Here is a 24,477-nt window from a genome sequence, read left to right as displayed (position 1 = left end):
AATGCAGACCTTGGTATTGGTTCCAAAAAAAGATTTCTCCCACACTGGCACGCTCTGGCCTATCTATGTCTATACGCCCAACTTGAAGGCGAATCAGCGCCGCTCTCATCCGGGAGCAACATTGCTTCTCCAGGGGCATCGAGCTGCCGGCGCAGCGCAGCCAGCCATATTCGAAAGCCGTGCAGCTGCTTCACCTCTGTCTCTGTCGGGTCAATCGCTCTCTTCTCTGTACCGGACCACGAGACCAACCAACCAGCTAATCTGTGCTCCTCCTCATCAATCTCTCCTTGCTGTTTCATCGTTGATTGCTTCCACTAACTCGGTAGGGAAAATTATCCTTCGACTCCACCGGCCTCCATCCCTCCCGCCAGTCCGTGACCTTCGTCGAATCGTCGGGTCTTCCGCTACTGACACGCACGGTTAGTCTTGCTTCGGATCCCTGTACGACGTGGATCCAAAGTGGCGCCATCTCCCCTGCCTATCACTATCTCCATTGATAGAGCGTCAGATCGTTGATCTCGGACCATAAAAAGAGGCTGTCACCTTTTTTTCTTGGGGGAAAAGCCAGGACTATGTGCCCGGGCCATGCCATGTGCCGACAAAATCACACAGCATCATAGCGGTTGACAACCCGCTGGGAGAATGCAAAAAGAATAAAGAATGGCCCTTTTCAGCTATCGAAAGCCGAAAGCTGAAAGATGCAGTCATCCGAAGGACCCCTGCGCCCCATGTGAGGGCGCGACGGAGTACACAAATATATCTTGGTCTTGCTGTAGGACATGCAAGGAGACAATGTGGGATTGATACCGTAGCTTCCCGGCCGGTTTCGAGCAGGACACTCTGTTTTCATTTTCTCGCTTCAAGTTTCAATCATATCATTGACCAGGGGAGCGTATCAAGTAGCAATTCCAACCGGTATCTACGAACGCCTCTCCCAGGTCGACACTTCATCAGTCGACGTGATCATCTTGCCGTGGCAATTATCGTACAATCATTCAGCTTCAACGCGCACTGTCGCGCGCTGCCGAGCCAGATCCTACACCGTTCCCTGTCCGGCTGACCCGCATGCTTTCGCGTTCCTTCATACGACGATGGTGATACCTCTCCTCCAGCACGACGAAATCAGGCTCGCTCTTCGGGCGTTGTCGCGCACTGTCACCAAACGTAATCTCCACACGAAATTTCAAGTACTGTGCCTTTCCGTCGTCATAAATCGTGATAACATCGCCTGTGTAGAGTTTTCCGAAAAGCGCGGCGTCGCCGGTCCGAGATTCTTTGCGCAGTTCGACATTGTTGACCCAGATGCAACCGCTCGCTGATGTCGACAGTATGGTTCGAATTCCAGGTAGCTGGGTCCAGTCCCCGCCTTGCTCGATATGTGCTTCCATTCCAGGCGCCCAGTAGGTGATCTTCATCGCATATTTTGGTATCCGGGTGTCCTTGACGTCGGCATGCTGGACGGTACAGTCGACGCCACGGCCCCAGGAAGTGAATCGTCGCTCCAGGTTTACTGTGACATTGGCAAAGGATCCTGGCACACTGGAAAGCTTCCCATACCGCTTGGAAGGCTTCAGGAACTGCGTCGTTGCAGAGTCCATGCCCGCGGTGTCTCTCACTTCGTGCGGTTCCCGGATAAGACGTTGCGTGACGGCGGTCGGTCTGACTTCCTGCCCAGTTCTTGCGTCGATCGTAGCTGCAAGTTCAAAGGAGGGTAACTGGGTTCTGGCATTGACATTGCCATGGAATGTTTCGGCCTTGGCTCGAGAAAGCTTCGCAGCTCTTGATGCATTGCGCGCTTCAAGTTCGGCCTCGAATTGCGCGGGATCCGAGATGAGACCAAGGTCAATCTGACGTGTGAATACCGGTTCCCCATATCCTTGAGCAGCATCATCCACTTCGGTGTCAGCATTATGACTGGTGGCGCCTGAAGGAGACATTTCACGAGTCTGTGGAGTCATGGGGTTTGCTGTCTCCGGTGTTGCGGGATTAGACACATCCAGTTCGGGAGAAGCCATGTTGAGCTGGCCGATTTGCTGTTCGGCACCGAGTAGGCTTGCTGCCGAACCAGCATGCGCCCGCGGGACCTCCAAGAGGCGCGGGTAGTGAAGAGGTTGCCCCGAATTGTCTGCACTTTGTTCCAGATCCCCACGAGAAGCAAAGTCGTTCACGCTAATCTGTTCAACTCGGTTCCGGATGTCGTGAACATCGGCGTATACAGGAGGGGGCAGTTCACCGCCGAAGACGCCAGAACTGCGCAGTACAGATTGCGATATCTCGCCAAAAAGACGCTGCGCAGGTGGTGCCGACGGCATGGGGAGAAAGCTCTCTCCAGGTCCCGGTAGACTAGGATAGGTGACGTCTCCTGGTGACGGTGCAATGTCTGCTGCAGTCCTCGGTCGCTTTGTTGGCCGGTCAGGAGTAGGGTTTGATGACGGTGGCTGGGTCAATTGATTGAGGTTGTTGATCAACTCATCGTCGAGGAGGTCTTCATCAACTTCATCGACGATATCGAGCCGACGTTCCAAAGGAGGGCCAGCATCTTCTAGGTCATCATATTCACAATTGTCTGGGATGTCTCGGAGCCAGGGGTGCTTCAAACATTCGACTTCTTTTGGCCGCAAGGCAGGGTTTCGGTTGAGAAGCCTCGATATAAAATCGATGGCTTGATCCGACACACCAATGTCTCTAAGCGGATCAAAGTCCACATCCTTTGTCATGATATTATTCAGCATTTGTGCCCCACGGTCATCACCTCTGCCAGTAATAGGAGGCTTGCCACATAGCATGTGGAAGATGACGGCCCCAAATGACCACATGTCAACTGATTGATCGTAGGGAGATGGTGCTGGCCGTGCCTGGGGCTCGCCAAAGCGGCGTCTCTTGGTCGTTGCCCCTTGAGCATAAGTAGGATAGTCAGGGTACACCTCTGGTGCACAATACAGAAGTGTCCCACAAAACGTCTTGAGGAAAGTCTCTTGATCGGTGACGCATTTTGAGAGGCCGAAATCCGAAAGTTTGACGACAAGAGGCGATCGAGACGAGATCAGGATGTTGTCGGGCTTGATGTCTCTATGGGTGATGTTTCTTCGATGCAGATAGTCCAGGGCATGCAGTATTTGTTTCGTAATCTGCTGGACATCAGGCTCTGGAATCTTGCCTAGTGCGCGCAGCTCCTGCGACAGTTCGCCGTATGGCACGAATTCCATCAGAATGTATATCCAATGCGAATAGGACTGACAATCCACGTAGTTGACAATGTTAGGGTGGTTGAGGTTTTTCATAATGTTGAGTTCACTGTCAAACTTCATGTCCAGCACTCCGTTTTTGATGAACCGGCGTTTGTCGAGCTCCTTGGCCGCGTAGAGGTGACCTTCTTTCTTGGTCTGCACTCGATACACTGTCGCAAAGGCTCCCTTGCCCAGTAGGCCTGTAAAGTTGTAGAGGCTGCCTCCATTCCAGTGATTTCCATAGGAGCTTTCTCGCATGGAAGCGAATTGAGCAACCTCCCCTCTAGCTGAGAGATATCTTCTCAGGTTGTCCTCGTATGCCTCTTCATTGTCACCACGTGTGGGTATCCGGACCATCAATTTGACCTCTTGGCGATCAATGCCGCTGACAACTGAAATGATCGACCCATGTTTAAGGACGATGGTGGCTGGTTTGAGCGTGGTCTGGCCACGTCGATTCTTTTGTGCAATATGCACATCATCAACAATGGTGCCGTTGGTGGACAGGTCCTGAAGCATAAGGCTGCCCTGGTTGTTGACAAAGATCTTGAAATGAATCTTGCTAACCAATTTGTCGTTCTCGTAGGGTGTCAGGAGCACGTCACATTGTTGGCTGGCACGGCCGAACCGGAATCCGTCTTTGGGATCCTTGACAGAGGAGGATATGCGGAGAGCTATGTCCCGGGGTTGATTGAACTCTGGCCCAAACAGTATATCGTCCTCACTGAGTCCTTCCAAGTCACCGTTCTGTAAGATGTGGGCTCGCCCGCGGAGTAGGTTCGACTTGACCGCCTCAAAAGCAGCCGGAGAAGTTGGATGCAGCAGACATATGACATCTATCGCATCGCCCTCGGAGACATTAGATGAATTCTTTCCCAGCTTTCGTGGGTCGTCGACAGGTTGTGTCGCCTGTTGTGTCGCCTGTTGGGTAGGCTGTGACAGTTCTGCCATGATCACAGTGTCGACTGTCTCCCAGGACTCTTCTGCATTGATGTATCGTGATTGAGCCAAATAGCCTTCGTCGATTGTGCCCTTCTAGGTGATTGTCAATAGCGCTCTCTTCCATCACGCCTGGGACATGCTACTGACCGGAACAAAAGGTGCCAGATCCCCTAGCCGGTCTTCGTAGTATCCTTCAGGGGTTAAGCCAGTCTTTTCTGAGTCGCAGGACGACAGGCAACCATCGTTAGAACTACAATCGCCGTCTTCCACACTATTAGCGACGTCCATCTTGGGCGAACAGGGGAGGGTAAGGCTCTCCAAGAATGGGCTCTGGTTGGCATTGTTGTTGAGGTCGACACGAGTGCCAGTGCAACACTATAGTGTCCAGGTAGGCTGCTCTCGGCACGACATCATACTCCCATGACCATAGGGGTGGTGAGTTTTGTTTACCACGTACCTTATGACCGTGTTCTATCCTGAAATCCTGGAACAAATACTCTCTGTACGCCATATCAGCCTGGTACCCACAGAGTACTAGCACATGTCGCGTTGATAGCGGACAAACGTGCGGAAACACTCAAGACAAATAGTCACATGGAGGTATTGAAGCACATGATATTGATGGACAGCCAACCGGTCTCTTGACATTGTTGTCTTAGTACACCATGCGGCAAACACAACAACCTGACTCATTTGGGGGAGGGATGTGCCACTAGGACAAGGGCATGCGGATAGACGAATCTGAGGAAATCGGGAGGCCTACCGAAAAAGACCGTGGCTCGTGAAGTAAGGAGACGGATGCACCTGACGGTCGAGTATTAGCAGTTGTCGACACAGAGGCTTGTGAGTGCGCAGATGACTTACCAAATTGATGACCAGCACGTGGGAATAGTATCGAGGACCACAGACGACGTTCACTTGCCTGAAAATGCCAAAAACAGCCGCCAAACACACTGTACAACACGAAGGGCGAGAGGCGAAGGAGAGGCTGTGAAAAGGAAGAACTGATGAGGTCGAGATTAACCTGCGGACGTCGAAGGGCATTTCCCGTCAACCGGGATCCCTGCAGGCTGCCTGGCCCTTAGAACCCCTTCACTGCCACTCAAGACCAACCAGACCGCAAGGCTCTAGACCCCTGAAATCCACTCCCTTAGGCGTACCTGGCGAGAGATAAGGGGAGTCGACGCCCGGAGGAGCCTACAGCGACTCACAACACAGCACCTGTCAAGGTCCCCTACTAGCCTAGGAAGCCTGAGGGCCCCTAGGCATATCTGTCAGACTACTAGGGCTTAGGGGCTAAGGAGGCTAATCAGGAGCGTGGCTGATGCCTCCGGGCCTCGGCTTCCCCGTCCTCCTTATTCCTGGACTAAGGTAGGTACTTGGTGTGCGCAGGGCGAAATGGGCACATAGATCACGATGATACTGAGGTATGCAGTGACTATCTACCTAATATAGCGTATAAAGATGTAGACCATCTCAGGACACAAAGCCATGAGAAGCGCCCTTAGCAGTTTTTCCCGAGCAACGCCCGTGGAAGGACCAGACTGGTCTATTCTCCTCGACGGGCATCAGCCAGCGCTGTAGTCAATATAAACAGACGGTGTCACTCAAGACCTGTCGGTAGACACTCATCGTTCCTAGTCGAAAGGGCATTGTCGAAGCACGGCACATAGGAACCTAGTCATCCATTTCCAAGGCCTCCTTCGCAAGTTGATCTCGTCGACGTATCTCCTCCGCGCGTTGCTGTTTGCGGCTCAGACTTCCCCCAAGGCCCTTTGCGGCCGAATCTCCTATTGCAGGTTCTCGTTGATCCTGAACCAGCGATGTCGTATCGGCCGGCTCTTGCCTAGGTTGCGACGAAGAGTCCTCGACCGTTTCATCGGGCGGTTCACGTTCATTGCTTGTATGGATTGGAGCATCCATAGCTACTTGCGTGGTCTTCATGGGACGAACCTGGTCGTACGATGCCTTCTGAAGGTCCTCCTTATTCATGCCTCGGGCTTGCATTCTTGCCTCCCTTGAAGTCTGAACATGTTCATCGAAACGAGTCTCTCTGATCGCATGCAGACTTTGCACCGCTGCCGTTGTCTTCCTTTGGGTACGCAGGGCTGGTGTTGAGTCCTGGAACGCTTCAATCTGTGACAGGTCATGGAGATTTTGCTTAGGCTCATCGCCTTGTGTTCCGTCGCCATGGTTGTTGTGTTCATAGGGTTCATTCACCAGATCATCGTCACTGAATTCGACGTTGTTGCCAGAGGACAACCGCGACCCTACTGGTTTTGCCGAAACGATGCCCACACGAATCTGGGAGTGAGCTTGAGCAGGAGTGTCGCTGTTCATTCCTTGCTGTGATCTACTGGCTCTAGACCGTGATTCTTGTTGACCATTGCGCTGCATCGATTCTTCTCGCGTGGTGACTCTTGTTGCCCGACTTCCCTGAGTGAATAAATCGAGCAGTGCAGCGCCAGAAGTCTCTGACATCTCGTCAGGTGTTTCAAGCAGCCCGTCCTTCGTCCCATTAGTAGCTCGCTGATCCTCATTTGTGGTTCCCTTATTTCTTCTTGTCGTTTGGAGACGCTCTCCACGTCCCACAAGAGCCTCATCGTGGGAAAGACCAGGACCTTTCCGAATCTTCTTGTTCTGCTGTGTCGACTTCCGCGAAATTCTCTCAGGCTGCTCTGTGGGGGATACATCGCTTGCAATTGGTGGCTCTTGAGTCTGCACAGTATCGGCGACATCGGCGGCCTGGGAAGCTGGAAACTGTGCATTTGAGACTTGGGAGGCGCTTGATCTCGCAATGCTCCCATCTCGCTTACGTTTGCCCAGAACATTTTGGGAAGGTTCATCCATGGGCCCGGCTGGTGTGCTTTGTGGAGGTTTCCTCGGAACCGCGCCCACAGCTGATGCAATGCTATCAAGCTTCGCTTTCATCGCGGCATTCTCAGCACGCAGTCGTTCGACTTCTGCATCAATTGGTTGTGCCTCTGTCATGGCGTTCTCCGTTCCCTCTGGGTCGCCGGTCACATCAATCTTTGAGGACTCGGTCTGGAGCATGGACCTTTGAGATTGCAGCTCGCGCAATGTACTTTTCATCTCTTGGAGCGAGTCACGAAAAGTGTCCACCAGAGATGTCAACAGTTGGATTTGCGTCTCCTGTTGTTGCAACCTCACATTTTGCGCCGCCAGACGTTCCTCCTGTGCGCTCAGTCTCATTTCCAATAGAAGAGGACCATCCTTGGTCCTAGAAGAATTACTTTCGTTCCGTAGTGGAGAAGGCTGATAGGAGGATCGAAGCTTCGTCTCAGAACGTGGTTGAAACTGTGTAGGTGTATCGATACTACGAGATGGCGTCTGGGACAGTCTCGGGAGAAACACTGCTGTAGTAGAAAGAAGGCTTTGACGAGCAGCCCCGCTTGACTCTGCATGCTCTGCATGGATAAGTTCATCCCTGGTGGCAACGATCGGTTCAATTCTATCGTTCGTCTCGTTGCTCCTCAGGAATGTTCTTGGCTGTCGGTAGAAGTATTGATCACTGCAATTGCCATCAGTTGTTCCGCACAGCACGCCTCACACCAGCAATACTACCTACACCAAACGCTCCTGCTCTGGAGTTGCGGCGGCCTTGCAATACTGTCCGACGACTGTCGAGCATTTCTTGCAGGACAGTTGTGCCAGCGTGCAACCTTGGAGATCTCGCTGCGAGGCGCCCTCGGGCACTACCTGTGTTTTCCGCCCGATCTTTATGCCGAGAAGTGTGCCAGGCCGGCCGGGACGCGCGTAGGAGCTCGTTACACGAATCCAGTTGTTTTCGTAGATCCCAAGATGATTCTCACATTGCGCACAGCAGAGAATGACATTACCGGGCGCTTTGGCGGGCACCGGCGACATCTGGGACTTGCGAAGGGTGGCAGACGCCATACTGGATATTGGGCGACGATTCGTGTCAGGCCATCAGTCACCTTTAGTGTAGAGACCAGAAAGGCATCCTCGGATGGAAGATGATAACATATAAGTTCAGTCGCAACTGCAATTGCAATCCCGCCGAACACCAAGTAAAAGGGTGACGCGTGGTTGAAATCGAGACGCGTCTGGAGCGAAAGTGCTTGCATCTGTTGTACAAAAAGACATCTGGCAGTCACGGTGTTGTACTATCGTACCTGATCTAACCCGAAACGGAAGGTAGCAAAATATTGATTTTATGCTCCACCGTAGCTCGACTGCGCAGCTGCGTATCGCATCGCATCGTATCTCTGTAGTTTCGCAGATCGCCGAGGTTCCACACCAGGCCTGATGCTTGCTGCCTCCCACGTCCGTCCGCCCTTTGCAGTACATGCCGTAGCGGCTTCCTATATTGCCTGAGGAGCAGTCCCCAAGGTACGTCCCCGAGCCTAGAGAGTATCACTCTTATTTCTGTAACGCGGGCGATGCTCGCTCTGGGACCAAGACTCTCGGTTATCCGAGCCAGTAGGAACACAGCGTGTGAGACCATCTTGCCCTACTACATTCCTTTATCTTTATCAGTCTTGAGTTCCGCAGCATATAAAAGACGCCATAGAACACATCCCCCGCAAACTGCCCAAAGACACATGAGTTCGTCAACAACTTCCGCCCAAATGGACGAAGCCAACCGCACAGCGGCCACCCAGAAGGCCTTCAATGCCTGGCAGCAGCCCGGCCAAGCAGCATACGATTTCCGGAGCGACACCATGACGAGCCCCACAGCGTCAATGCTTGAAGCGATCAGCAACACGACTCTGCTAGACGATGTGTTCCAGGAAGACCCGACGACGAACGACCTGGAAAGATACGTGGCCGAACTATCTGGCCACGAGGCAGCTGTGCTCGTCATGTCCGGGACGATGGGCAACCAAGTCGCCCTACGGACGCACCTGAAGGGGCCGCCACACTCAGTGCTCTGCGACATCCGCGGCCACATCTACAACTGGGAAGCCGGCGGCGTGTCGACGTTATCCGGCGCCATGCTGGTCGCCGTGCAGCCGGCCAACGGCCACCACCTGACGCTCGAGGATGTGCAGAAACACGCGGTGGTCTCGGACGACGTGCACGCGTGTCCGACACGGGTGATTTCGCTGGAAAACACCCTCGACGGCACGATCATGCCGCTGGACGAGGTGCGCAAGATCTCGCAATTCGCTCGCCAGCACGGCATCAAGATGCACCTGGACGGCGCGCGCATCTGGGATGCCGTCGCCGCCGACGCCGGCTCGCTGCCCGAATTCACCACCTGTTTCGACAGCGTGAGCATGTGCTTCTCCAAGGGTCTGGCCGCTCCGATAGGCAGTATAATTGTGGGGTCGAAGCCGTTCATCGCCCACGCACGATGGATCCGCAAAATGATCGGTGGTGGCACCAGACAGGCCGGTGTCATCTCCGCCGCTGCTCGCGTCGCCGTTGACGAGGGGTTCGGGAAAGGCCCGCGTGGTGAAGGCGGCAAGTTGCGAGATAGCCATGCCCGCGCCCGCAAGGTCGCTGAGATGTGGGAGTCCCGCGGTGGCGAGCTGGCAAAGCCCGTCGAGACGAACATGGTCTGGCTGGACATCGCCCGTGCAGGCATCCCGGCCGCTGAGTTCGCTCGGCTTGCTGCCGACGAGGGTCTGAAGGCTAGTGGCGGCCGTCTGGTCGTCCACTACCAGATCAGTGACGACGCGATCGAGCGCCTCGGCCGGGTCATGGACAAGATCTTGCAAAACAGTAGCAAAAAGCGGAAAGTCAATGGTCATTGAAACGTTAATTGGTTTCATGTTGTTTCTGTTTCGTGGCTAGCTATCTCACGCTTTACACTGACGGGGGAGGGCGGTTACGGTCTCGCTTAGCGTACAGTAGAGTAGAGTCCAGAGTTATCGCTCCAGGCTACCTAGCAAGTCAGCTTCACTCGGATTCAATCCAGCAATCCAGTTGTCGCTCAACAGGTCAGAAGGGAGAGGTATTGGAACAATAGAAGAAGGACCCTGCCTCGGCCTTGCTCAGACCAGCTGTCTCCGTCTCGTTCCATGCAAGTACTATCCCATCCAAGGCTTCCGGCCACACATCCATGTTTCAACATTAGAACGCCCTGCTGGTGACGTTGAACGGCGAATCGACGTTTTCTTGACTCCTGACCTGGAATGGATGCTTCATTGCTCTGTCGCGAAAGGTCGCATCCCAAGCGGGGAGAACAGTTGTGGTGAGCATTCCCTCCTCGCCCTGTCTATCTCACACAAGCACCAACCGTGCCTCGCACACAACTCAACAAGCCCTTGGCTCGAACACACAATTTCCTTTCGTGCGCTGCCAACTCATCTCCGATGTCATCGCAAAATGCCGGTTGAAGGGATAGGAATGCAATATTCTTGGTACCTTATCCAACATTCTTTTTGTAAGCTGATTGGAAAACTTCGTTCCCAAATTTCCATTCCGTCGCCGATTCCTGCCCCCAAACACTGCAACAAAACGACCTCAATCCTGTGAACGGTCTGCGCCAACGCAGCTCAATAGCGTAGGTTGCACGAAACAAAAGTGGAAGTGAAAAAAGCCAGGTGTGCACACTGTGCTATTCCTGCCTGCCTGCCTGCTGTCGAAGAAAAGAGACAAGCCGCCGTGGTTGCCCAATGAACGGAAGAAAAGCGTGAGCGGTGCAAAATAGAAGGAGAGAGAAAAAATCTCGAAGCTCATGACACCATGCGGGACTCTGCAACAGCACGTCCCCGTCGAAGAATGTCAACTCAGAAACGAAAGTCTTTCCGCAACTAGCTCTGCAATTGCTGTTCTGACGAAGATCGGGTTTTCGGGGTTTCCTATAGCCTTTCTCTTTCGATGATGGAAACAAAAGAAATAGTCTGGTGTCATAGCCTCGTTGATGAAAGTTCCAGAAGACCAATTCATGATCGACCGGTGATTGGGTGTCCCTGACACAAAACACACCGATTTGGGTGCCGTCGGTGGGAAGGCGAAAAAAAGCCCTGATGTGATTGAATAAGAGGATCGACAACGCCGCAATATGCTTGCGATTTGTATCCGGGCGGAGTGGGACAACTGTTGGGCGGGCTCAGCCTGCAATGCCCACCTGACCGGGTTTCGATTGATAACTGTGACGCCCTGTTGGTGCAACGGTGTGGCTTCCGGCGCTGTCAGCGCTACCGGCACGTTTCCGAGCATACGGGCTGCTCGGGGCACTGAAGTTGAACTCGTTTGTGGGGGCAGATGTTGTCGATGCCACATTCTGCACTGGGCGGACAGAGCTCTGCTTTTGCCACGCCGTAGCTTGGTACGGGTCGACATCAATGCGTGTAGCAACGGGACCAATGGAGTTGGTCGTCGAGGCCGGGCTGCGCACCGGAGCATCGGCTGCCTGGACGGTTTGCTTCTGGACTTGACCCTTTGCGATGTGACCGTATCTCGAGAGTATCTCCTTGGTCGTGATCTCTGCAGATCCGGTATGAAGACCAGTGTCTGTGAGAATGGACTGCAGATCCTCAGGAACCTGCAAAGCTAGTTAGCATGACTGGCTGGATCAAAACACGACCAAACTGTGATGACATACCTGACAGAAGTAATCGTTATACTCGATCAGAGTGTTCACGGCTTCGATGGCGAGGAAACTGTCGTCCACTTGTGGCACCTGTGGCAGCTTCGCGTTGGGCGCCTTCTCTTTGGCGTAGAGAATATTGGGAGCCATCACCGTGGCCAGGTTGTGGATGTCCATCTTGCTCCCTGATTCTTCATCGACCTGCGAGAACGAGGCAGCCCACTTCAGGAATGAGAACAACACTTCCATGGTGTCACGATGACTCTTGGGCATCAAGCAGCATGTGAGATGTAGTACTCTTCTTCGGCGCTCCTCATCTGTGATCTTCTGGGAGATGATGAACAGCCTCTGCAACTTGAAGGTCAACAGCGGTTCCGGCATTTCTCTCAAGAACTTCTTGAGCAGAGCGGCCACCTGGACAGGATTCTCGCGGCTGAGGTCTGGAGTCTGATTTGCGTCGATCAATTCCGAGGCCTCTTTCAATCGCTTGATGTTGCCATTCTTCCGAAAGACGCCCTCTACTGACATGTCCATCTGCTTCATGGCAGATATACAGTCGTCCACGATTGCTGGAACCCTCAAGGCTCCGGGGCCGACACCATTGGTGGATTCGGCGCCTTCGCGGTCGACGAGCGTCTCCAATGGCACCCCGAAGATGCCTTTCTTTTTGGCTTTCCCATCGTTTCGAAGTGCACGACTGACCTTGCCCCAGAAGGTTTGTTTTCTCGTCTCGATCAGTCCAAGCAAGTCTTCGAGAGTATATTCGCCTTCTAAAAGAGGCTGCATTGAGAGAACCGCCACATGTCGTACAATGAAGTACTCCAGCGCGGATAGTTCCGAAAAGAATCGCTTAGTGCGCAGGGGACTGGGCTCGCCGGCTAAAAGGTCGTTGCCCCCAGAGGTTCCTCGTGAGTGGCCATTAACCAGTCTGGGTTCGTTACCTCGGTGCCCAATAAGATTGGTGCCTGCATGACGGAAGGCATTGGGTCTTTGCTCCTTTGCTTGCTCTGCAGCAACGATTCTGGGAATGTCGTCGAGCGTCAGACCGTCTTGGTGTCCAAACGTCAGTTCGGGTCTCATCCTGCCGTCTAGATCTCGTTCTTCCACGATTTGGAAGCCACCACGATTCCTAGCCTCCTGGCTGTCCCCGCTAGCGGATCCTGGTCGCACGCCTGTTGGTCCGTAGAGTATCTTTGACTCCCGAGCTTTGCGGAATGTCGTAGATAGAGTTCGTTCATTTCGAGTCGATCGAAGTCGTTTCATTTCTCCAACGGTCTGCTCCAACGAAGATTCTTGCTGACTTGACGCACCCGCATAAGATCGCGACCGTGAGCCCATCTTCTGATGAGGAGTGAGTTGTTCGCCCGTCGGAGAAACTCGATGACCCTCGCTGGTGTCGTATGGCGTGAGATTGGGATCATCCGATGTATGTGGCAAGGTGCCCCCTGACTTGAGCACCTCAAGCAGTCGTGCCAAAGCCACGCGGAGAAGGAAGACAAATTGTTGTAGCTTGGTAACATAGGAGAATCCGGAAACAGTATTCTGAACTCGCGAAGCGTGATCAAGGCAATATACCTTTTCTTCGCGCTCGCTGTAGACGGCATTGGAAAGGTCGTTTGTCAGATCTTTCTGACAGACACTGCATGTCAGATGGGGCGGCTTTGCGTGCCAGCGCCGGCCATAGATCATGACGCATTCATCGTCGATAGGTTCAAAGCATGCCGAGCAACAGTCGGATTCTTGACTCGCCAGGCCCGCCACGCTTTCTGCCAGATCCAGCGATTTCATTTCTTGTTCCTTGATCAACTCCAAATCAGCCAGTTCATCCAAGAAAGCATGGAGACCTTCCGGGGATCCTCGTTCCCGTTCGAGCTTGAGGGCTCCCTGCAGGCCAATTCGGATGAGCAGCTTCAAATAGTGGGCCAGACCAGTAACCAACGATAGAAGCTCCTGGGTGACTCCTAGCTTGCGCACGCCCGTCTCTTGAGTTCTGGACAGCAGAGTGAAGAAAGCGACCACCTTCTTGCAGAGAAGTTTTGCTTCTCGGCCATAGGCGAGTTCCTTCAGCCCGGCATTGACCACAAGCGCTGCAAGTGTGTCAATAGCTCCGAATAGAATGTCAACATGCCAGATGAATTTCCGGGCGACAATAACGCCGTCGACATAGACACCGTTGCTCACATGCAATAGCATATCGGAGATGCATGAAGCAGATGATTCTTCAAAGGTTGAAAGCGTGCTCCAAATGCGGTAGACTTTGTCCTCCATCTTCTCCTCTTCTTCTTTGACGATATCCCGCTCATCTTCTGTGACCGGTGCAGTGATGTCTTTTTTGACAGGGGGCTGCCCACTCTGTGCCAAGCGGACGTTCCAGAACTTGTGAATCATGTAACACTCAGGATGCCAGTGCTGATTCTGCCCATTTCGGAATATTTCGACAAATTGTTTGAGGATGGCGGTCTGGCAGCCATTGCAGCGCTGCGCGAAGTGCGTGGAGTAGTGATAGTGGCAATAGACCTTTCCATCATGCTCATAATAACTGTCTTGAGCACCAAATATCGTAGGGCAAACAGAACAGGTAAAGTGCTCAATGTGGTACTTGCGGTCGAGCGCCGTGATATATGAGCCACGCAACGCACCTCCACACTTGAAGCACAATAGATCCAGCCGGCGAAAGTAATCTGTCTCGCAGAGCGGGAATTGGCCAGATCCATCATCGGCATCAACAGGGAAGAACTTCGACGCGACTATCTGTCCACAGTCGGCGCATTTGAAGCAGTCAAGGTGAAATGTACCGCCGAGCGCACGCACAAACTGTCCTGTCAATGGCTCGCCGCACTTTTTACAGATTCGCACAGCAGTATTTGAAGACTTCCCGGTGCTGCCATTTGTCCGTGATCTGCTCCGCTCGCTAGTACCAGCGCCGCCCAGTGATCGTTTTCTACCGGTTCGACTATCTGTGGAATATCGGGCATCGCTGTCATATTGTGTATCATTGCCATTTCCGTTCGTCTGGGTTGGTGGCCCATAAGGACTGTATTGGGCGTTTGATGATGTTTGCTGACCGGGCTGACTCTGGTCGCGAGGCGCACCTATTGTGTACCTTATTGTCGCAGCATTCCCCTGATTCAGTTCATCGACCGGTGCTGCCATAGTGGCTTCTTCAGGGCGGGTCTTGGAGGTAGGTGTGCGGGATCAGTCGAGTAAACATTCGTCACCACCGGTTGCCGCCCACCAGTGCTTCAATTAGAATCTGCAATCCACCCTTTGATGGTCTCAATTGTCCTTGTGCAAAGTGTGTTTATCCGTTCTCTTTGTTATTGAGACCAATACCATCCATTCGGCACGGTATCACGAACAATAACTTGATCCTGCGGAAGGATGGTCAGGCAGTGAGATTTTGGAGGAATGCCCTGTTGGTCGTTGGTCGTGGTAGATACCAGCTTGTGAGTCGAAATGCGCGGGACTTTAACGGCGCAGCGATAATGGAGACAGGTTACAGAGTCCCTAGGGCGCTTCCATACACAGTAACGCGACAAAAGGTGAAGGAGGGCCAATCAATGTCAGGGCGTTGACTGAACAAGGAGGGAAATCGACAGGGAGACGCGTCGGGATGAGGGCGAGTGTGAGGAAACGGCTCTGCCGAAAGGTAAGCAAGAAAGTCTGATAGAGGTTGACGATGGACAAGAGGTGTGTGTGTCCGGCTTGTCAGATGCGATACAATGAGAGGAAGCAGGATGCAGTGCCCGTGTGCTGTAAGGGTTGTGTTGCTGTGCTGTGCTTCTCGCTGTCAATGCCAATAATGCCAGTAGTAGTAGTAGGTTGTAGTACTAGTAGTGCTAGTAGTACTAGTAGTACTAGTACTCACTGTGGTAGTAAGTGGTTAGTAAGGTACACAGATAGTGCTCCGTACTATGTTTACTAATGGCGACAAGAGCCCCAACTATCAGATAGTCAACCACTAAAACGGGGTTTTAATCGTCGGCAGCCATTTTTAGCAGCGAGAAATCCACTATGCCTATTATGGTCTAGCGTAGTCTCTTAGCGCCGCTGATCACATAAAATCTCCTTGAACGTCCCTTCGCTGCAGTCGATGGTTGGATGCGGCGTCTTCTGCCGCAGGGCCTGACTGTAGGTCACTGGGTGTCACAACCACAGAACATTGCCTGGCCAGCTTTATTGTTGGCAGTCGACCCAGCATGGTGCCGAGAGGGTTGCACAAAGAGAAGAAAAGAAGCACACGAGTCGTCCAGAAGATCAGGGCTTTGTATCAGCGACCTAGTATGGCTTTGCACCGGCAACAAATGCTGGTTCAAGGTTGTTATCCATGACAAGTGGGCAGTACGTCACGGACAAGGCGGAGCTGAGTTCTGAGGCTTCAGCCTTGCGCACCATCCGTAAGGCGGAGCCCCCGTGGATGCTGCGGGTCTGCAGACTGGTTGAGGAGAATCAGCTGAGCCATCCCGTCAAGACCACCCGTCTGTCTTCAATTTGCTGCGGTATCATGGGCCAAGCAAATGGCATCCAAGCCCTGGATATCACCGTTGCCTTTCACCCCCGACAAGCCCTTTCCCTCAACTGTTGGCAGCTTATGAGGCTGGAAGTCATCCTCTTATGCCATCCTTGGTGCGGCAATATTTTCTAACTTGGCCACATTTGACCCAATATTCCCCTTCTAGTTTTGAGAGCTTGTGCTTTTCGAAGACACCAAACAGATGAAGACCGCCTATTGTCCAGCCATGCGACAAATCTTTCCTCTAGCCTAGACCTGGAGACAGTCAAAAACACAGTCTGCACTGCTGTGCTTCTCCATCCGCGCCGTGACATTGTCAATGTGGCGGAAATCACGTTGTTCAGCTTGATTCGGGCCAGCCTTACCAGGAGGCTTCCCTACATCCTCGTTGGTGGACATAGTCTAAACTGCTGAGGCTCGCCTTTCAAGCAGGGACTGTGGCGATGATCGAAATCAATGAGGAGCAAACCACAATGGAAGGATGACTGGATGTTTGACGGAAGGCTTGACCTATCAGACGCGAGACTAGTCTGCAGCAAATGTCAAGATCCAAGCCGTTTTGGCGTTTGCAGGGATCCGTTTGGTGATCCGAAGGAAGAACGAGATCCAGGGGCCCGAGGGCCCCGGATTCACTCCATACCGACTAGTACCCTTCCCTTCTCCGCGTGGAGCACGTTACCTTTTGATGATTTGTCTCAGTCATGTGCTCACATAGCACCGTCAAGAATTGCAACCCAAAGGGTAACAGATGCCAATCAACCCTGCAAGAAAGCGGCATGCGACATTGCTGCTGTACCGTCCATTCGTAGCTAGGACGACGCTGTGGTCAGGAGATGAGCCATGGGAAGGACAATATGCCTTACATTACACGTGGGCCCGGAGAATATCCATATTACAGACCCAGGTCTAGCTTACCTAAGGTATCTTTTCACATGCCCCGTCTTCCGGTCGCTCTAGTTCCAGTTGCCAGTGAGAGTCGGCAGGTGCGCGTCTAGTAGTGGACAGACGCAAGGGACGAGACCCACGAGCCGGACTGCCAAGAGCACCATCGAGTCTGGCTACGGTGACGCCGATATCACTATCCTGAGGTCAGATGACTGAGCATGGGCAGAGCGATGCAGTGAACGAGAACAACTTTGCGACGGGCGGTGGAAGAAGGACGTCAAAGTCGGAGAAAGAAAAGCATGTGGAGGAAGAGCAGAAAAGCCGCATTCATCAGGCTGCGATCGAGACCCACTGCCGCCGTCGCTAGGCTGGTATCATGAAATACATATTGTTGTAATGTCGGGCAGTCATTCTCTCTTGACCCAGGCCCCTAATCCCAGCTGAGCAACAACGCCAATGCAGTGCAGTGGTCAACACCTCATCAGTAAGCCATCAGCGAGCTTCTTCTGGCTGTGCAAAGGGAAATGTGCAGCTGATATAGAAGCAAAGAGTTCCCGAGGTCTTCATAAACACTCTTATCTCTTCCCAGATCGGTAAACGGCCGCTGGGTAGAGAAAATGATCTCTACGCGCAATATTCCCCAGGCCTGTCACCCACGTATTCAAGACGCATATATCTCGTAACGACCGACCCCCAAAATGACCACATCTCACCACCTTTTCCCAGCTGCACTTCAATATCCACCCAACCGAGCACCGACGTCCTAAGCAACCATTCTCCTCCTCCAGCGAGTTATGCGACGGCGCTCTAGGGGTGAGCCTATCTTGCTCTTATCACAGTCATGCGCCAAACCGAGTCTCATCCCAATCCGCCAACTGCCCGTTGATCTGCGGAATCTTGTCACAGCTTCCCCAAGCCGAGACCCTTGATGCTTTCACGCTGTCCTTGTGTCCCAATCCATCCCTGGTATCGGCCTCTGTCGGCCAATCGAAGACGGCCAAGGGGCTCGGCCGAACTAGTACCACTGCTTCTAGAACGAGGGGTTTTGCTTAGACCCTGACTTGATCATGCGGTCAGATCATCTCGGTCCCAAGCTCGAACACAAACCGGGGAAAAGCAGATTGATGCTAGACAGCTAGAGCTTCAGTAGCTCCATCAAACATGGAGAGTCATGGACCTCGCCGGACATCTACCCGGCTTCGGTAAAGGTAAAATGAGCATTGACAACGAGGTATAAATCCACGTGTAAGCCGCTTTCCAGCCTTTATCCTTCCCCAATCGTTCTCCCAGCTTTCATCCTGAACAAGAAGACTACCAAACAAAAGCCCCCGTTCCTGCTACTGAAAAGGCTACCAGTCACCACAAGTAGCAAACCTCCATTGACTCACCTAATTACCAATCTTCGAGTTTTTGACCCCCCAAGCCGTGCAATCATCTCGCCTCAGAACACAATACAATCCAACACAACACAGCTTCTCACACAACAATTGCAATGGCATACGCATACTACTACGACCTGCCCCCACCATTAGTGGACCATCCCCACGAACGAAAACATCAACATGAGTCCGTGCTACAGTATATCGCGCACCGGCACCCGCGACCAGAAGACCACCCAAACCAGCCAGACGTGGACTTCCGCGACGCGATCAAGGAGTATCTAGTTGAGATCGAAGTGCCTGGAACCAAAAAGCCCAGCGATATCACCGTCTCATGGACCGGGCCCAGGTCACTGCTACTGACGGGCACCGCGTCGCGGCCCGATTACGGCACCCCGACGAACACGGAGGTCGAGGAGGAAAAGGAATCCCCGCACACAGGGGGCGTTCATCTGCTGGTGGGCGAGAGGAGGATCGGCCCTTTCAGGCGATACATCCATTTCCCGACCGACGTGGAGAATGTCAGCGTCACGCTCGAGGCTGGCTTGCTGAAGATCCGCGCGCCCAAGAAGGGCTTCTCCGACGCTGAGGCCACGAAGGTCGAAGTCAAGCATGAGGAGTGAGTTTTTCATGGCTTCTACTTGGCACTCGGAGTTTTGTGTCTCCTTCCTTAGTATAGCTGTTTCCTAGTGCCGATGGCGTGCCATCCATTGAGATGCAAATGCAATAATGAAATGCTGATTTGTCTACCTTGGAGGGACACCAAACATCATACCTTCGGTATATTGCCATTCAAAGTTCTTTGAACTATTCGTCTCGAATGGCAACCTCGCCATGCAAAGTTGCAAACCGCAAGCCTCAAGCAGCGCTGGGTCGTGATTCTATCATTTGTTTCGGTGAGGATCTGATGGTCGGGGTTCTGGAGGAAGAATCCATTCGTCTGGGCTTTCAATGCTGCTGGTCATTGTGCATGAATGTTGAGATATTGGCACAAGGCTAAGGTTTTCCGTATATGTTTGCGAACGAGTACTTCCCGTTGTGACTGTCTTGTTACTGTGCCAAACACAGAGGTCGTCAATAACGGCGACTGTAAATATCTTGTTGTTAACCTGGAGTAAACAGTCAAGAAGAGAAATTTCCCAGACGAACAAAGTCATCGACGAAGAATGTGATTACCACAACCGGGATGGACCAGGCACTGCTCCGAAATCCATCTTCGACACCGTTCGAAATGAAGGAAAGAAGAGAGAACATGGCGCCGCCAAGTCCTAAGATGGCCCTCAGATCAACAGAGGGCCACATGGCAATATTCTTCCTCTGCTTGTCAAACCAATACAGGACACCGACGGCTACAAGGAAGCAGCCCACAGCAAGGTAGGAATAGTAGGATAATACGTACTGTCTCAACTGTGTCAGAGGCATGATAAGATTTGCAAGGTAGCAACGGAAGGTCTGGCTGATTCTCGTCAACCAGGAGTACAATAATGGTACAAGTAGCAAGTGTACTTCCAACAGATTATGCTAGCAGGTCTACTCTATGTCAGTGCGTGCTCCTGGAGCAAAGTGCGCCCTCAGGCTTCGTCGTCGCTGTCCGTGTAGTTCTCCGCCCGGCAACGAGCACAAACTATGATTTCACAGGCATCACACTGCCACAGGAAGAGGGTTGCTTCCCACTGGCAAAGATCGCAACGAGGCTCCAGTCAGGGGTCCATACGGTGGGTGCTGATTCGTCTCCAATGATCGTGCCGACATTCATCCTCCTCACGGATTTCCTCTGCAATTTGCTCAATATCAGCAGCTCGGCCCTGGCGTTCGGCGACCACATGGGCTCTTGCAAGAAGGCGGTTCTCATGCCATATATCACATTCGCAGTTCTTCCATTGCACATTACATTCGTAACAAAACTCCGTTCCGCAATGGCATCTGCAAGCCTTTCGTTAGTGGGCTTATGAACGTTATGGAGGGAACTGTCTTGCCTCATGTGGTTACACCCGTGGGAGATGACGATGACACGGTGGCATCGTGGGCATGTTGCGGCTTCATTATAATTTCGCCAATGAACAAAGGCCTCGTCAGTAGCAACATGGCACTCTGAGCCTCGATGATACTCCGCTTTGCACTTCGCACATGTTATCGCTTCACAACATGGACAGACCGCTCCATTGCCATTTATTCTGTTTGGATGGATGAAGGTTGAACATGCTGGCTTGTAGCAATAAGTCCGGTCCTGACTTTCATACTCGACAACTTTTGCCTTGAGATCGTTCATCATTTGGTGTCCAAGAACACGAGTGACATCTGGGTTGTCGAGCGAAACATTGGGAAGTCCAGCGCAGCAGCGTACGGGGTAGTGGTTCTCGCTTTTGATTGCCATCTCAAATCGTCTCATCAGACATTGCCGACACCAGGCATGGAGGCAGTCCCCGACTTGTACAGTTGCAGAATAAGGCAACTCGTCGCAACAGACATGACATTCCCTGGGTTGATTTGTTTCATCAGATACCACACTGTTGATGTATTCGTCAAGCTGAGTATTCCCCTCGGGAGCAATGCGGTGGTCGTCATAATAGCCATCCTTGCCTACTGTTCTCAAAGCAAGCTCATTATCGCCGTTGGCCGCTCCACCGCCGCTGCGCTCATCCGTGTTTGTGCATGCTATCTCTTCATCAAGGAGTAGGTCCACTTCGCGGAAGTCTGAGAGCATCGCTTCATACATGCTCTGTTGGATTCTATGATCGAGCTGATACGTTTGGCGTTGTGGAGCTCGAAAAGTTGCACTCGGAGTGCAGTGACTCGATCCTTGAGGACGGTTGCTTCGGCCGTTGTGATCTCGCCCTCCAAGGCTGTCATGACGTCGCAAAATTCCAGGCCGATGACAACACGCGCGTTGTCGACATCGTAGTCTTCGGTATCCATGACTTCTGCTTCTATTTAGAGGCGGCTCAGGGGTCGTAGATGTTGACTCCTCAATACCCTGCGCGGTGGATGACTTACAGACGACGCCAATTGAGATCGAACACGGCTTGAGAACGCTCGTCTCGTGACCAGATGGTAAGGCTCGAGCAAGCTGTGGGGGCTGAGGCAAGTTCAGTCTGGACGGCAGATGATCAATTTCACGTAGGAGTGAGGCGTGCACAAAGATAGTCAGAGGGTAGACGATGGGTGAAGAGGATAGGGAAATTCTGCCACTTTTGCTGCACGAAAACAAAACAGTAGGGTAACGCAGCTGCGCACACTGGCCATGGGCACTGTGTAAGACCCAACACCACTCGCCTGCCATCATGGCTGATGCCAGCCACAGCATGCTCTTGCTTCTGGAAGATATGACGGCCGCCCGAGTTCAACTTCGCAAACAGTCCAAGGTGACCTCCTATTGAGCGCACACATTGTAGAAGCTCAATCACATTCCGGAGGCGAAATACCCCCAGCTCTCAACGATGTATCGTCTTCTCTGGCCGTCCATTTTCTTATTCTGTCACCCTCTCCGCAAGTTTGGACACTCATACCGTCCATAACCTGAGGCTGGCTTGAGGCTGCAAGAGCTCTCTCTATCTGGAGAATGTTGACCCGCAGCCTGAGGGAAAACGAGGCTGCTCTTATCTTATCAGCACGTGGTTCTCTTCTCCACGGTGTCATTTCGCCCATGTTCCGGAGTGGCACGATCTCCGCACCAGAAAATGGCCGTTTTTTTTTGTTGGAGCAACTGATGCAGCAGCATTGAAGAGTGCCGGAGGAAGCAGCAGGTCAAACACGTCCGGATTGTTTACTCAACAACCTGCTCTCATTCTTTGGATTGTCTCTGCATTTGACCTACCGCAGTCTCCCAGGCTATAGCATCAACTCACCTCAACGTCCTCTGTCCTGCCCAGGAGAAGCATCACATCATGGCCTCAACGAACGGTGTCAATGGACTTCCCCACCAGAAACCTGCGCTGCCTCCTGTCTATATTGTTGCGGCGGCACGAACTCCTGTGGGATCATTCCTAGGGTGCGTCCGCTAGAACGGCATTCAGAGTACTATCGGTGTCTGACTGTTCATAGATCACTATCCGCACTGACCGCTCCCCAACTCGGTTCCCACGCCATCAAATGTTGCGCACCCTTCACCGCTTGAAGACGAAAGCTAACCTTCGCCCCAGCCGCCATTGAGAGAGTACCGGAGATCAAGCCTCAAGATGTTCAAGAAGTGTTCTTTGGCAATGTCCTATCGGCGAAGTAAGTACCTCTCCAGCAAACGCGCGTCTTCCCCAATTGACGTGCCACAGTCTTGGGCAGAACCCTGCTCGTCAATGCGCACTCGGTGCCGGCCTCGAACCCTCAACTGTATGCACGACCATCAACAAAGTATGCGCTTCCGGAGTCAAGGCTATCATTCTCGGCGCGCAGACCATCATGACAGGCAATGCGGACATCGTTGTGGCGGGTGGCGCAGAATCCATGTCCAACTGCCCTCATTATCTTCCCAATATGCGGGGCGGAGTCAAGTTCGGGAACCAGACCTTGGTGGATGGCGTTCTAAGAGATGGCCTGACTGATGCATATGGGAAACAAGAACACATGGGACTTCAGGGAGAAGAGTGCGCCCAAGATCACGACTTCAACCGTGAGCAGCAGGATGATTACGCCATTCAATCGTACCAGAAAGCACAAGCCGCTCAGAAAGATGGACTATTCGATTTCGAGATTGCTCCCATTCAACTGCCTGGGGCACGAGGCAAGCCGGGCGTCACAGTCGATAAAGACGATGAGCCCAAGAATCTCAATGTCGACAAGCTCCGCTCCATAAAGCCAGCATTCATTCCCAACACCGGGACGGTCACTGCACCCAACGCCTCGCCCTTGAGTGATGGCGGCGCGGCTGTTGTGCTTGTTTCAGAAGCAAAGCTAAAGGAGCTCAACATCAAGCCGTTGGCAAAGATTCTAGGCTGGGGCGACGCTGCCCAGGAGCCCAACAAATTCACCACTGCGCCGGCGCTCGCCATTCCCAAGGCCTTGAAACACGCTGGCGTCAACCCGGAGGATGTCGACGCCTACGAGATCAACGAAGCCTTCAGCGTTGTGGCACTTGCCAACATGAAGTTGCTGAACTTGACCGCTGACAAGGTCAATCTTCACGGCGGAGCGGTCGCTCTCGGACACCCTCTGGGTGCCTCAGGCGCAAGGATTGTCACCACCTTACTGGGCGTCTTAAAAGCGAACAAAGGCAAGATTGGCTGTGTCGGTATCTGCAATGGCGGTGGCGGAGCCAGCGCACTGGTTCTCGAATCCTTAATGTGAGCTTGAATGTACAACGAAGGACACCATATTGGTAGCGTGGACTTCACACTTTGCAAAAGGTTAGGATGTGGCAATAATTGGCGTCGGCATCTGGCCCTTCAATTCAAAAGCATATCTGCAAATGCTATAGCTCGAGCAAGGTCGCTCCTACAATGGACACGGGGATACTATCCTTGAATTGCCAGGTATTTGTCCACAATTCTCATTATCTTGCCTCCTAACCGTTTGTAGAAACACTGTCTACAAGAGCCTTGGAAGCTCACTTCTTCTGTCGTAGAAGACACCTTAGCTTAATACTGGGGACCGACGGGCTTAGCCCGATATTAACCACGACTTGCCGCATATGTCTGCTCAACTTGTGTTCATTGCCCTCGAGAAGCTGTACTGGGAACTTACCAAAACGTCTAACTGTTTATACAATTAACATACAGCCCTTTGTCCACTACTATCTACTAGCATATCATAGTTTCTGGCCGAGGTAGTCAGATGGCCAGCCATTTCATTCAATACTAGTCAGGAACAGAGCTTCAACAATAGTATGTCTATGTGCAGACTGAACCCAATGTATCTTCAGGGGACTTGTGAGGCGCCACTCTGAATAAGGGGCAAGGCTGTGAGATCTTATCTTATCTCGGTATTACGGCGGAGTATATCTGTAGTGTCCCACCCGCAATCGATAATGCTGGGCAGGATTTTGTAGACTTGAACCTCGCGGTTGGAGAGAATTCT

General features: G+C 52.6%; 7 protein-coding genes across 7 annotated transcripts; 3 read left to right on the top strand and 4 right to left on the bottom strand.

Moving 5' to 3' along the window:
- Window positions 1-1,001: 1,001 nt before the first annotated feature.
- On the bottom strand, window positions 1,002-4,178 carry A1O1_05588 (CAMK protein kinase; the record flags this gene model as incomplete). Its single annotated transcript, XM_007726473.1, has 1 exon — window positions 1,002-4,178. The coding sequence occupies one exon, from the start codon at window positions 4,176-4,178 to the stop codon at window positions 1,002-1,004; it is 3,177 nt and encodes a 1,058-aa protein (XP_007724663.1).
- A 1,668-nt stretch (window positions 4,179-5,846) lies between these two features.
- Window positions 5,847-8,087, bottom strand: A1O1_05587 (uncharacterized protein; the record flags this gene model as incomplete). The annotated part of the gene is made up of 2 exons (XM_007726472.1): window positions 5,847-7,701; window positions 7,759-8,087. 2 exons carry the CDS (start codon window positions 8,085-8,087, stop codon window positions 5,847-5,849), a joined length of 2,184 nt encoding a protein of 727 aa, XP_007724662.1.
- Window positions 8,088-8,782: 695 nt separating this feature from the next.
- A1O1_05586 (threonine aldolase) lies at window positions 8,783-9,913 on the top strand (the record flags this gene model as incomplete). Its single annotated transcript, XM_007726471.1, has 1 exon — window positions 8,783-9,913. One exon carries the CDS (start codon window positions 8,783-8,785, stop codon window positions 9,911-9,913), a length of 1,131 nt encoding a protein of 376 aa, XP_007724661.1.
- Window positions 9,914-11,214: 1,301 nt separating this feature from the next.
- On the bottom strand, window positions 11,215-14,847 carry A1O1_05585 (uncharacterized protein; the record flags this gene model as incomplete). Its single annotated transcript, XM_007726470.1, has 2 exons — window positions 11,215-11,649; window positions 11,710-14,847. The coding sequence occupies 2 exons, from the start codon at window positions 14,845-14,847 to the stop codon at window positions 11,215-11,217; spliced, it is 3,573 nt and encodes a 1,190-aa protein (XP_007724660.1).
- Window positions 14,848-18,584: 3,737 nt separating this feature from the next.
- A1O1_05584 (uncharacterized protein) lies at window positions 18,585-19,094 on the top strand (the record flags this gene model as incomplete). The annotated part of the gene is made up of 1 exon (XM_007726469.1): window positions 18,585-19,094. The coding sequence occupies one exon, from the start codon at window positions 18,585-18,587 to the stop codon at window positions 19,092-19,094; it is 510 nt and encodes a 169-aa protein (XP_007724659.1).
- A 1,765-nt stretch (window positions 19,095-20,859) lies between these two features.
- A1O1_05583 (uncharacterized protein) lies at window positions 20,860-21,387 on the bottom strand (the record flags this gene model as incomplete). Its single annotated transcript, XM_007726468.1, has 3 exons — window positions 20,860-20,978; window positions 21,097-21,165; window positions 21,219-21,387. 3 exons carry the CDS (start codon window positions 21,385-21,387, stop codon window positions 20,860-20,862), a joined length of 357 nt encoding a protein of 118 aa, XP_007724658.1.
- Window positions 21,388-22,355: 968 nt separating this feature from the next.
- A1O1_05582 (acetyl-CoA C-acetyltransferase) lies at window positions 22,356-23,748 on the top strand (the record flags this gene model as incomplete). Its single annotated transcript, XM_007726467.1, has 4 exons — window positions 22,356-22,459; window positions 22,513-22,562; window positions 22,611-22,686; window positions 22,737-23,748. The coding sequence occupies 4 exons, from the start codon at window positions 22,356-22,358 to the stop codon at window positions 23,746-23,748; spliced, it is 1,242 nt and encodes a 413-aa protein (XP_007724657.1).
- Window positions 23,749-24,477: the final 729 nt, after the last annotated feature.

Source organism: Capronia coronata (assembly GCF_000585585.1).
Source record: "Capronia coronata CBS 617.96 chromosome Unknown acBCG-supercont1.4, whole genome shotgun sequence".
Lineage (NCBI taxonomy): Eukaryota > Fungi > Ascomycota > Eurotiomycetes > Chaetothyriales > Herpotrichiellaceae > Capronia > Capronia coronata.
Note: the sequence above shows the minus strand (reverse complement) of the source record. Positions and strands in the feature narration are given on the sequence as shown.